This window comes from Nematolebias whitei, chromosome 1 (genome assembly GCF_014905685.2).
Source record: "Nematolebias whitei isolate Nwh7 chromosome 1, NemWhi1, whole genome shotgun sequence".
NCBI classification, from domain to species: Eukaryota; Metazoa; Chordata; class Actinopteri; order Cyprinodontiformes; family Rivulidae; genus Nematolebias; species Nematolebias whitei.
In genome coordinates, this window is record NC_056498.1 from 53,367,551 (window position 1) to 53,381,152 (window position 13,602).

A 13,602-nucleotide genomic window follows, 5' to 3' on the forward strand; every position below is an offset into this window, starting at 1 on the left:
AGCCTTTTGCTACTTTTAGCTTTTAACAAGCCTTTTGCTACTTTTAGCTTTTAACCAACCTTTTGCTACTTTTAGCTTTTAACTAACCTTTTGCTGCTTTTAGCTTCTAGCTAGCATTTTTGCTTCACTTCACTAACCTTTAACTGCTGATAGCCAGTGTTTTGCTGTTTTTAGCTGTTATATACCCTTCTAGTACTCGATAGCATTTTGCTACTTTTTATGTGCCTAATCTGAGGGACTTCATGGTAGCAGATATGTTAGCATTGCAACATTACATGTCTTCAGATATCTTATGTCCTAATAATTTCCATCTGGAAAAGACTCTTTGCAGACATTAAAGGAGATTAGGCAGCCTCTTTGTTAATTTATTTGTTCAGACTCGTTGGCGCTGTAGAAAAGCTGACCTTCATGTTTAAGTTCATAACCAGTGTAAATAAAAAACTATTTTTTTAATTGTGTTTGTTCAACAGTTTGATAATGAAGTTACAAAATGCGTTCCCACGCATCATTATTGTGTTGTCTCTAATTCATCAGCTTTCACAATGGCAGATCTCAGTGTTGCCAAATAATAAACAGGAGCTCAAGGGATTTAAGAAAAATAAGTTGTCACTAGGAAACAGCAGTTTCTGTTATTTTAAAGCTTAAGTATATATATGTTTTTGGCTTTAATTACATATATCGGTAGTTAAAAAAATTAAGCTCTACTTAGCCGTGCTTTCAAAATGGTTCTCACTGAGCAGCAGCCTCCGCCTCGCTGAACTTCTACTACTTGTTGTATTTTGATGTAAAACTATTTGATTAACATTTATGCATTTATTAATTCTCATCTCATTAATTCAATGTGTATCTCATCTACGTCCATTCATTTTATGACATTTTAATTAAAAAAAACAGTCTAAAGTACAAAACCTAAAAACGTGACTGTCTGTTCAAATGAACATATACTAAAAACGATGATTGCAGATGGTAAACATAAAAAACTGCAAAATAAATGATCAGATTTGATGCTTAAAGTCAGCACTGACAGAAACATTTGATCGTTTTTTTTTCATTGATTCATGCAAATTATTCAAAATAACAGTGATCAAATAATTGAGCAATAAATTGCTGTGTAATCACGATTCAGTATTTTGATATGACATTAAATGTGGTATGTTTAAATAAATAATGCACATTTTAAAAACCCTTTTCATATGTTTTAAACTCGTCAACACGCAGTCTGTTTTTATCACTTTACACGCAAATCTTTACGGTGAAAAACAGTCAAATGGGACATTCTTAATCTTTTTATATTAAAAGAAAACCTGACATGTTAATCTACGTAAATATGAATAACATCACAACACTTACAGCTGACCTCTGGTGCGTTTTACTGTCATCTGTGATCCCATAATGCTGCTGCATCTGAACTGTTAACCAGACAAATTAGCCCTAGTTTAAAAGGGACTTCGCAGATTTTACAAGATCTCACAACTGATTGAGTTTATCATTAGAATAACTAGAGAGATCACTTTTCCTGTGAAAATGCAGTGTGAATGTTTATTGCTGAAAAACTTGCTGAAAACAGCTGAAATTAGCTAAAAAGAACATGCTGAAACGTAGCTGAAGAACAAGCCTAGCTTAGCAGACGAAAGCAGAAGGAACACATATTTGCTGAATTAGGTTTAAATAAGCAAAAATGAGCACAAAAATTAGGAAGTTCGCTAAAAACTGAAATCAACAACAACAAAAAATAGCTGAAATGGTAGAAGGAAGCTTAAACTACTAGAAGGAAGTGGAAGGAGCTATAATGAGTGCAAAAAATGTGGAATTAGCTGAAAAAGCTAAAATTAGCATAAAAAGCTAAATAGCATCTGAAATAGCAGAAAAAGAAAAAGAAACTAGCAGAAAAAAGTTGAAATGATCAGAAAGAAGTTCATTGCGCGGAAAGTAGCAGAATTTACCACAAGACACTTGATTTTTCTGAAAACAGTTGAAATTTGCTAAAACAAAATTGTAAAAACAAGCTTAGATGAGCAAAAGAAAGCAGAAATAACACGTTTGCCCAATTCTGCTCAAAGAAGCAGAAATTAGCCCAAAAAATGGAAACTATCTGAAACAAGCTGAAATTAGCAACAACAACAAAAAAACAGCTGAATAGTAGCTAAAAAGGCATAAAGAAGCTGAAATTACAAGAACGAAGTGGAGAGAGCAAATTTTTTGCTGAATTAGGCTGAAAAAAGTTGAAATGAGTGCAAAAATTGAGGAATTAGCTTAAAAAGCCAGAATTAGCATAAGCACAGCTAAATAGTAGCTGAAATAGCAGAAAAAGCTGGAACTTGCATAAATAAGCTGAAAGATGCATAACAAGGAAGCAGAAAGAAGTTAGAAGAAGCACACAATTGTTGTAGTTAGCAGAAAGAATCAGACAGGAGCACAAAACAGCTGAAAGCAGCTGAGAAATGTTTGAATTTGCGCAAGGAAGCTGAAAGAAGCTGAACCAGAACAAAATGTGAAAGGAGCAGTAAAAGGTTTTAAACGGATCTAAAGATGTGAAGGATGTAAAATGAGCTCAATTAATTTTCTATGAGGAAAAAATGGCAGAAAAAACAAAATATTTTAAAAAGCTAAAGTTGCACCAATACCAAAAGTCATAACAGGATTGTCCTGAAAGAGCTGAATGTTTTGGTGTATGATTTGCTGAAATAGCTTAAAAACTGCGAGACAGTCGCGCCGAAAAATATACAGAAGAAAAATGGATCACAATAGTGTGAGTGCTTCAAAATCATTCACACAACAAACCAAGCCGTCAGTTTTAGAGCGATAGTTCTGCAAAACAGGACGTAAGAAAATGTCAGCTGCATTAAAAAAAAAATCCCCAAATGTTTTATCACTTTCTTGTGTATAAAGTTTACAGCTCTCATAACGAACTTCCTGGTTTGATTCCTTCGTGAAACCAGAATCAGGGAGTTTATCTTTAAGGCATCACACCAAGTTCATGGCCATGTGAGAATAAAAAAATAAATAAAATGATCTGTTTAATAAAATCTGTACCATGAAAGATGGAGGGCAGCATCATTCATTCTGTGACAGGTGCTGAAGAGATTTATAGTTCCGTATATGAAATAAAAACAATACTATTTTATGACGCTGACAATAAAAATAATAGTCAAATAAGGAAGTGTTGCTCTTTTATATTAACCGTTTATGTAACTGAAATCTTTCCTGTTTTAATTTTTTTTTTTATTATTTTGTCCTTTTTCCAACAGGCTATGGTCACACGGCACCTCTGTCAGATGGCGGGAAGGCCTTTTGCATTATTTACTCTGTGATTGGCATCCCCTTCACCCTCCTCTTCCTCACCGCTGTGGTGCAAAGGATCATGGTGTTCAGCACGCGGAGGCCAATCGTGTACATCCACACACGCTGGGGCCTGTCCAAGCCGATGGTGGCCGTCGTTCACGCCACGGTGCTCGCCATGCTAGCCGTTTCGTGCTTCTTCCTCATCCCTGCCGCCATCTTCTCTGTGCTGGAGACGAACTGGAACTTCCTGGAGTCCTTCTACTTCTGCTTTATTTCTCTCAGCACCATCGGCCTCGGAGACTACGTACCCGGAGAGGCTGCTAATCAGAAGTTCAGGGAGCTCTACAAAGTGGGAATTACTGGTGAGTGTCTTTGTTTTAGGAACTGTTCTCTTTTCTGGTTGATGGTGGCAGCTTTAATAATAATAATAATAATAATATCATCACAATGTCAGCACTGTATGTTTCCATACAATGGCGAAATTAGTCTCTGCATTTAACCCATCCACCACCAGGTGGTGCAGTGGGCAGCTATTGAAAGCGCCCGGGGGGCATTTTGGGGATGAGGCGTGCTGCCCAGAGACGCCACGTGATGTGCAGTGACTGGGGATCGAACCTGGGACTTTTGGGTCCCAAGCCGGCTGCCCTGCCTCTACACCATCTCGGCCCTCATCTTTACGGTCTCAAATGGAAAAATGTACCGTATTTTTTGGTCTATAAGGTGCACCAGATTATAAGGTGCATTAGGCAAAACAAAACAGTTGGATAAGTCAAAACTGATTCAACTCATTCACAGTAACTCTCAACATTGTTCAGGTGGACCACATAAAATTGGTTCTAGGTCAGTAAGCACAACCAGAATTAACACATAAAGTGCATCAGATTATAAAGCTCACTGTCGATTTTTGAGATTATTGAAAGGATTTTAAGTGCAACTTATAGTCCAAAAAATACGGTAGACATCATTAGGCCTGTCACGATAACAAATTTTGCTGGGCAATTAATTGTCTCTGAAATTGCGATAAACGATAATATTGTTTGAAATTTGACAATAATTAGTAATTACTGTCAAATTTAGGAAGAAATGTTGGTTAATTATTGTGTGTAGTACCTTTTTTGACAACTGGATGGCAATACAAGACTGTTTGAACTGAAGGATGGATAGTTAGGGAGCGAGCAGTGTGCCTCTTTAAGAAAAATGGGAGGGAGGTCTCTTGATGTGACATGGGCTGTCTCTCGTTCCCGTTTTTCAGTTCTCAAAATGGCTGCGGCTCGGTGTCTTTGAGCTCTTTAGCATAGCATTTTTCACCCAAAGCTTTTTTAAACAAGTTCTCAGCTTCTTTTTGCAGAGAAAAACAACTTTTTACATGAAGACACGGGTTTCAGTCGTGAATTTTGGAGCTTCGACAAGACGGAGGTTTTTTTTCCGAGGTCGGCCTGTTAGCTTAGCTCGTAGCTTAGCTTCTTAGCTTAGCTGCATTTAACCGTCCAAAAATGCGATTTTGGACGGTTAAAACATATTTTAAATTGAAAAGAGAAAGGGAGGGGGCAGTGAAGAGTTGAGCTTTTTGTCATCCAGTGTCTTCAGTAGAAAAAGAGAGAGACAAGAAGAAATGATAAAGCCGATAAATGAAAATTATCTTCATTTATCATGTGATTAATTGATTTATGGTTTATTGCGACAGGCCTAAACATCATATTGTCCTATTAATAACTATGATGCTATTATTATCACAAGATACAAAGTTTTTATTGCTGATTTGCTTAATGAAAAACGTGAAAAAGCCCCTATTTCTAAGAATTAAGAGTTATAAAAAAATTATTGATAGAAGAATATCCCTGCCGACAGATTTTCTGCTGGTAAACTTTGACCTGATCACATGACTCAATCAGCTGGATTTATTTATTTATTTATTTTTTACTCAATTTGCAAAAACCTTCATGATGTCAGTTGCTAATTCACGTGGTAAAAATATACAAAACCCTAACAAATCATTTACATTTATTGTAGATCATTTGAGTCTATGGTATTTTACTATTACTTTCTTGCCAATCTAGTTTTATTTGTTAAAATATACACTTTTTGGTATTTTAGCTCTACAGCACTTTCTAAAACATGCTAGGAAGAAGTGGATTTTGGGACGGAGTTGTCGTAAAAGAAAAAAAGTCAAGTAATTTGGTATAAAAATGTCAGTGAATGACATTTTGTTGGTGGGGCGGTGGCGCAGTAGAGCTGCCGCCTCTCAGCAAGGAGGTCGCCGGTCCAAATCCCGGCTGGGGGCCGTTCTGGGTGGAGTTTGCATGTTCTCTCCGTGCATGCGTGGGTTTTCTCCAGGTGCTCCGGTTTCCTCCCACAGACCAAAAACATGCACGTTAGACTGATTGGTAACTAGGGCTGAACAATTAATTGCATTTGCGATAATATCGCAGTATGATAAAACGAGATTTTCTAATCGCAAAGGCTGCGATTTGACTGGTCATGTGATCTGGTTACGTGACTTGCGAGTGAGCGGAGCAGAGCAGGGAGCGGGAGAAGTCAACACTGCGCTTTAACCAGTTGCACAATGGCGTCAGGCTCGACAGAAGCTGACACATCTGAAAGTTTGGTACAAAGAGCGGCAGCACGTCCGTTGTTTGGAATTATTTTGGCTATAAAAAAGACGACGCTGCACAACGACATATATTGTGCAGAACCTGCCTCGCTGCTGTTGCTACCGCTCGAGGTAACACCACAAATCTTTATCAACACTTAAAAAACACCACAAAGCCATTTACGATGGTTGCATGGCTAGAATGCCAACGTCCAGTGCTTCAACTCAAAATAAGCAAAGTAGCAGCTGACGGGGATCACTGACCGAACTGTTCGAACGTATTACTCCGTACAAACATAATTTGAAATGGCACGTGGAAATAACTCGATAAATAATGAAGTTCATAGCGAAACACATGATGCCCATTAATATAGTGACCAGGTCTGGGTTTATGGCTTTGGTAAACACAATAAATAAGTGGTACAGAATGCCCTCGCACACATGCTTTAGCCAAGTTGCTATCCCGGAGATGCACAAAAAATGTGGAAACAAAGTTGCAGCAAGAAAGAATGAAAGAATGAGATCGCGGATGCAGACGGTTGAAATGAGTTTTCTCCGCAAGGTAGCTGGACTCTCCTTTAGAGACAGGGTGAGAAGTTCAGTTATCAGGAGAGACTCGGAGTAGAGCCGCTGCTCCTCCACGTTGAGAGGAGCCAGTTGAGGTGGTTCGGGCATCTGGTAAGAATGCCCCTGGGCCCCTCCCTAGAGAGGTGCTATGGGCATGTCCAACTGGGAGGAGACCCCGGAAGACCCAGGACACGCTGGAGAGACGATGTCTCTCGGTTGACCTGGGAACGCCTTGGAATCCTCCCAGAAGAGCTGGAGGCGGTGGCTGTGGAAAGAGATGTCTGGGCCTCCCTGCTCAAGCTGCCGCCCCCGCAACCCAACTTCAGAACAAGCGGAAGATGATGGATGGATGGGGTTGCAGCAGTGGAGTTTTTTTTTTTTTAACAACTGAAACAGATTGATTCATTGTTTGTGTTCATTGAAATATACATGAGGACATAAAAATAATAATAATTTCATATTAAATCATAATATTGAGGTAAAAAAAAAATCACAATTAGAATTCAAAAAGCGTTCAATACAAAAACAACTGGACTTTATTTGTAACAGAAGACGTTTCGCTCCTCATCCGAGGAGCTTTCTCAATTCAAATGAGGAGCGAAACGTCTTCTGTTACAAATAAAGTCCAGTTGTTTTTGTATTGAACGCTTTTTGAATTCATCATGTCCTGGATGACTGAGAATCTTCACCAGCACAATTAGAATATTTTCCAAAATCGTTCAACCCTATTGGTAACTCTAAATAGGCGTGAGTGAGAAAGTGAACGTCGTTTGTCTCGTTTGTCCCTGTGTCCCTGTGATGGACTGGAGACCCGTCCAGGGTGTCCCCCACCTCTCGCACAGTGACTGCTGGATATGGACACCAGTGACCCTCGTGACGGGAAAAGGAAGAATCGGGTGAAGATAATGGATGGATGACATGTTGATCTCAAGTTCAAGGAATCGACATGAATATAAAAAACGTAGTGTAAGCCCAGCTTGGACTTTCACAGAATCAATATTCAATCAATGATGAAACCGCTTGAAGAAGGGATTATTTTGGGCCAACTTGGTCACATAAAATCAAATTCATAACGTCAGTATATCAGTATTTCACATTTATTCTGAGATGCATCAGTGCCTTCAACAAAGATCCTTTACGTTGTTGTTGTTATTTGTTCCTGTGTTGAATGTCGAGACTGAGATTTTAGATCAGCTTTGTCTTCAGTTATGACGTTTGTGTCTTTTTGAAGACGCCGTTAGGATGACGTGATAATAATGCGTTGAACATTTTAAAAAGATGAGCGATGACTGTGTGCTGTTGCACATTTTAATGCGCGTCTTGTTGAAGACTAGGATCAATTATCACCTGAAACGCTTTGTTGTCTTTTTATCTGTGGTGTTACAACTTTATACAACCTGAGATTGTAAGGTAAAAAAGGTTACCAAAAAAAAAAACCCTGTTATTCTCATTTACTGATAACAAACAGTTGCAGTCCCTGCAAACATGAGGTGTCAGGAAAATTGTTGCTACTCGGGGCGACATTACAGCACATTTCTACACAAGGTGAAGCCCATTAAAAAGATCGAGTGCTGCAGAGAAAGCTGCATCTGACATTTTCCTTTGTGTCTAAAGCCATAACAAGACGCAGGCGTGCCCAAGCAGCGAGGTGTTGACTTCATCTTCTCGCTCAGCGCGCTGTCAGCAGAGCTGTTAGGGCTAGTGGTGAATAAAAGTCAGTTTGGAAGCTCGGGATCTGGACGAGTGTGTCAAAGTCGGACGCTGCTCTCGTGAAGCGTCTCCAGATTGTGTGACGTGGGCGTGCGTGGTACGCAGCAGCCAGAGGGGTGACGTTAGCCAGGATGAACAATGTGGCAGTCTGTGGGTGGCGGAAAGAGGCTCTGAGGAAAACGTGTTTCTTTGCACAAGTACCACCACTCACACTTGTACAACTTCCTTTGTAAAGAATTACGCGCCTGCGTAGGATGTGACATCACTACTATCTGCAGAAACAAACAAAAAATTGAAGAATGTAACAAATGTGGCACAATTTGTCTCATTTACTGAGTCTGTTTGACCTTTTTGTGACTTCAGTACTAAGTACTTACTGCTTGTGTTTTTTTATACACATAACATTTTGTGCTTTTTGTACATCTGCAGTACCTTGATTGTAGTTTAACAAGAACATCATTCAACACTCGTGAATTATTTATGTATTTATTAGATTGAATGTTTCTTGTAAAGCATTGATGGTTCTGCTTCAGACAGACCAGACACTTTATTTATGAGCATAGTCTGAAAATGTCCTCCTTTGTTCTTGGTTGCATTGACAGCTGACTACTGCCCCCTGCTGTCCAAACTGAAAACAACAGATTCTTCAATAGCATGGGATCAATGGCTTCAGTCTCCCCCCCCCACCCCCCCAATCAAGAATCTTACATAAATGTTTTTTTTTTCTTGGTTATTACAACGTGAATATTTTTAGTAGCAATTAAATAGTTTTTTTATAATTTTATGTTATGTGATACAACTAGTTTTGAAAAGGCTGGGATGTTGTGGAAAATTAAAATCAAAACAGAATGCAACAATTTGCAAAATGTCATAAATAAAATAAAATAATAATTGAATTATAATATAAAATAAAATTAAAAAAGTAAGATTTTTTTAAGTTAAGTAATTTTTGTTTTAATGACAGCAACAAAGTAAAAAAAATAAATAAATAAAATGGATCAGGGGCAAGAAAAGACCCTAAAGACAGCGGTTTGAATACAAAGCAGCTGGAGGAGCATTTTGCTACTTATGCAGTTTAAATGACAACAGGTCAGTAAAAGGACTGGGTATAAAAACATCTTTTAAAGAGGCTGAATCTGAAAGAAGTAAAGATGGGCAGGGGTTCACCAGCGTGCAGAAAACCTTTGGTACAGTTTCTTAATTTATACATTTGATATGTTTACTGTGTTTTTAGAATACTGTTCCTCAGCTGTAATTTAAGAACAATATTCTATTGTCTACAGTTCATAAGACTAAAAGACTAAGAAATCTCAAGGTGCAAAGGAAATGGACAAAAGTCAACCATAGATGCTCATGATGCATTAAAAGTAGGTCTGTCGTGATAACAAATTTTGCTGAGCGATTAATTTTTTCAGAAATTATTGCGATAAATGATAATATTGTTTGAAATTTGACAATAATTAGTAATTATCAAATTTAAGAAGTAATGTTGGTAAATTTTGTGTTTAGTACCTTTTTTGACCACCAGATGGCAGTATAAGACTGTTTAAACCAAAGGATGAATAGTGAGGGAGCGAGCAGCGTGTCTTCAGAAAAATAGGAGGGAGGTCTCTTGACATCACATGGGCTGTCTCTCTCTCCTTTTTTTCGGTTCTCAAAATGGCGGATGCTCCGTGTGGTCTGAGCTCTTTAGCATAACATTTTTCACACAAAGTTTTTAATAAAAAAATCAGTAAACAAGTTCTCAGCTTCTTTTTGCAGAGAAAAACAACTTTTTACGTGAAGGCACGGGTTTCAACCGTGAATTTTTGAGCTCTGACAAGACAGATGGTTTTTTTTTTCCCCAGGTTGGCCTGTTAGCTTAGCTCGTAGCTTAGCTTCTCAACTTAGCTGCTTTTAACAATTCAAAAATGCCAATTTGAACAGTTAAAACAGATTTTAAAGAGAAATGGAGGGGAGGAGCACTGGAATTGAGCCTTTTGTCATCCAGTGTCCAGTAAAAAGAGAGAGACACAAAGAAGCGATAAAGACGATAAATAAAAATTAGGTTGATAATTTTCATTCATCATGCGATGAATTGATATATTGTTTATTGCAACAGGCCTAGTTAGAATTAAGCCTCACTATGTCATTGACATCACTGCATGGGTTTAGGGCCACTGTCTTTAAACAGTTTGAAGGAAAATAAAATTCTTTTTTCATCTGCCCTGTTATCAGTTTTCAGTTCATAAACTCCCTCTCTGATGGTATGGGGGTACATTAATGCCTCTGGCATGGGCAGCTCACATATTTGGAAAAGTACCAACAATGCAGAGGACTATATAGAGAATATAATCCCATCTAGCTAAACTAAATCCAGCAAAGAAGCTCCAGGGCTGTTGAAAAGGTAGAATCGTCCATCAGACAAGAATGTGACAACATTCCCCTCCCAGAAACTCCAGCAGCTGGTCTCCTCCATCCAGCAGCTGGTCTCCTCCTTCCAGCAGCTGGTCTCCTCCATCCAGCAGCTGGTCTCCTCAGGTCCTGGATGTCGGCAGATTGTTTAAAAAAACGAGAAGATGCTTCCCTGTCCCAACATTTTTGAGCTGTGTTCCTGCCATGAAATTCTAAATCAGCTTGAAACTGCAAACGGTCGCATTCTGTTTTTGTTTACATTTTACATGCTGACTCGACATCTTTCGAAACAGGGCTTGTGCTTTTTCCACACAGACTGACATCAAGAGGAGCGTAACAGCTGACATCAGATGAACTGCCGTTGATATGAAGATAATGGTGCCTCTCACTGAGGCGAAGCACTTTAATCCTTTTCTGTGTCTGTGCTTTTAGTTTACCTGATCCTGGGTCTGATTGTCATGCTGGTGGTGCTGGAGACCTTCTGCGAGCTGCAGCAGCTGAAGCAGCTGAGGAAGATGTTCTACCTAAAGAAGGAGAAGCCGCAGGACCGCATGGCGATCCTGGAGCACGACCACCTGTCCTTCACCACCGTGTCCGACGGCAACACGACCAGCGCTCAGGACAAAGCCCAGATGTTTGTTAGCGTCCCAACTCTGGCCTCTCCCCACGACGACGCGATGATCCAGTAAATCTCATCAGAGTCACTAAAGATTTACAAACACACATGAATGGAAGGGTTAACTCGTGCAAAACTAGTAGTAGATGATAGTCGGCTTTTTTTGCCTTTATAACTTTAGTTACAGCTTAAAGTGATTGTTACTTAGACAGTGAACCATAAAACTGACAATAGAGTTGAGCAGCAGGGACTGGACCTACACGGTGAGGGACTAATTCATATTTAAACGTCGACTATAAATACAGAAGCGTATGCTAAAAGAAAACGTCCTCTGCTGTATTTACGACGCACAAAAGCTAAGCGCCTTTACAAGCTGCATTCGTTATTGCACACTTAGGAATATTTTATGAAGTAATCCGTCTCTTAGCTCCAACTGCAGCACGGAACAATCTTCAGTCACAAAAAAAAAAAGAAGTTCAAATCTTATAAATAGTGTTGCTTCACAGGCGTTTGGCATGTTGGATGTTTTAAATGTTGAGCACAAAATCAAAGTCTAAATGCAAATTCTGCAAATAATGAACACTGTAAGTGTCGCATCGTCTTTTAATTATTATTTTTTTTGTGGGCATTTCTCTTATTCATCTGCTAGTGACAGCTTAAGAGCTTCTGGAAAGGGAGCAGAGCAGCAAAGAGTCGCTGATGTCATTTAGTCAGATCTGCTGCATCAAAGACCCAACCAGTAGGAAAGTCTCATTACATCTTATTTAAGAAATAATGCTTTTTAATCTTTATTTTGCACTTGGTACAAGCTAAACATCATGGCCATGCAGGATCTACAGACCTTTAATGCATTCAGTATTTAATTTATTATTGATTTATTTTGTTTTTATGGAAAAAAATTGCACAATCAAGAGAGGATAAAGCTTAAATATCGGATTAATCGGTTTTTATTTACAATAAACCAGATAAGATCAAATAATGGCAGGGCGTTTTTAATTATAATTGAGGACGTGGAAGCGTATAACTTGTAGAAATGTAGGTATTTGTGTTTACTTTCTGGTTGCGCTGGCACTGGGACAGGATGTGTGTGTGTGTCTGACCTCAACGTGTTGTTTGTGAAGTGCTGTAATTACTGATTTCTCTGAACGGTTTAATGTGTCCTGGACTGTGTGAAAAGGGAGGAGTGGCATATTCAGCCTAAGTGAAGTGAAGGCTGACCGCTTGTTTTTACTGTAATGTAAAAAGATTAATTGGTACTTGAACCGCAGTCAGTTTACAGAAACATAAATGTTTTTTTGAAGGATGAAATGGGAACTTTGACAGAGAGTTGCAGATGTTTCTTCTGCTAAGACTTTAGCTGTACGTTAATCTGTAAAAGTTTGATAACCGCTGGCGAACTTGGGAACTTATTTTACTGTATTTACAAAATACGAGTGTAGAAATGTTTTTATTGTTATTACTGTATTTTTTAGATTATAAGGCGCATTAAGTGAAACAAAACAGATAAGTCAAACTTTATTCAACTCATTCATAATACCTCAACATTGTTCAGTTTTACCACCTAAAATCAGTTTCACGTCAGTAAGCACAACCAGAATTAATACATAAGGTGCAACTTATGTCGGTTTTTGAGAAAATTAAAGGATTTTAAGTACGCCTTATAGTCCGAAAATACGGCATTATTATTATTATTATTATTATGACTTCAGGAAGGTTTACAAATTGCTCCAAATAAATGATGAGTTGTAGCTCTTATAACTAATCACCAGTTCTTATATATACCACAACAGTTGGAAACGTGCAAATAAAATAAAATAAAAACCGCCAGTGTTTAGATTAAAAATAAAAAGGGATAAAAACGCTCTCGTGTGATTTCAAAAAAATCTTTTTTAGCTTGAAGAATGTTACGTCATTGTCCGTCCTCTAATTTATGTGTTGCGGACAAATAACCATCCAAATATTATACTTGTTAACTTTTTTAAAGTTTCTTTAGCAACTTTATTTTGAAGCCCTGCATTTCTGATGATCATTGATATCGTGGTTTCATTGATGGGTTTTGAGTTCTAAGGTTGATATCCACACAGAAACCAGTTTCTTACAAATTGCATCAGAGTAGAGTGATGCACGCTGGAGATGATGTAAACCTGCAGCAGCGCCTGCTTTCAGGTTTATTAGCTGCTTTGCAACAGTTTAACTCCTTTCTTGTTAAATGTCTTAATGGTTCCTGATAAACGTCCTGCTTCCAGCTTGAGGGTTTTCTCTTAAGATTTCAGCCATAGACTGTATAAAAGTTGCAGCAATCCTAATAAGTTTAATTGGTGTTGTTTCAACTTCTGTGTCAATCAGTATTTTGTTGTTTAAAGGATTAGAAATGTGTCTGCCTTTCTTTGAACTTCCAATATATTTTATTTCTGTTTTAATCCCTTATTTTCTACCATTGTGG

The 13,602-nt window shown here is 38.3% G+C and overlaps 1 protein-coding gene across 1 annotated transcript in view; it reads left to right on the plus strand.

Annotated features, from left to right (window-relative positions):
* The window catches only part of kcnk1b (potassium channel, subfamily K, member 1b), a 14,447-nt gene extending 1,793 nt beyond the window's left edge, over positions 1 to 12,654 (plus strand). The window contains exons 2-3 of the mRNA XM_037685208.1: positions 3,249 to 3,644; positions 10,976 to 12,654. Of these exons, the coding sequence (XP_037541136.1) occupies positions 3,249 to 3,644; positions 10,976 to 11,232 (653 nt within the window). The 3' untranslated portion in view covers positions 11,233 to 12,654. The remainder of the gene's footprint in view (positions 1 to 3,248; positions 3,645 to 10,975) is intronic.
* The last annotated feature ends 948 nt before the right edge of the window (positions 12,655 to 13,602 follow it).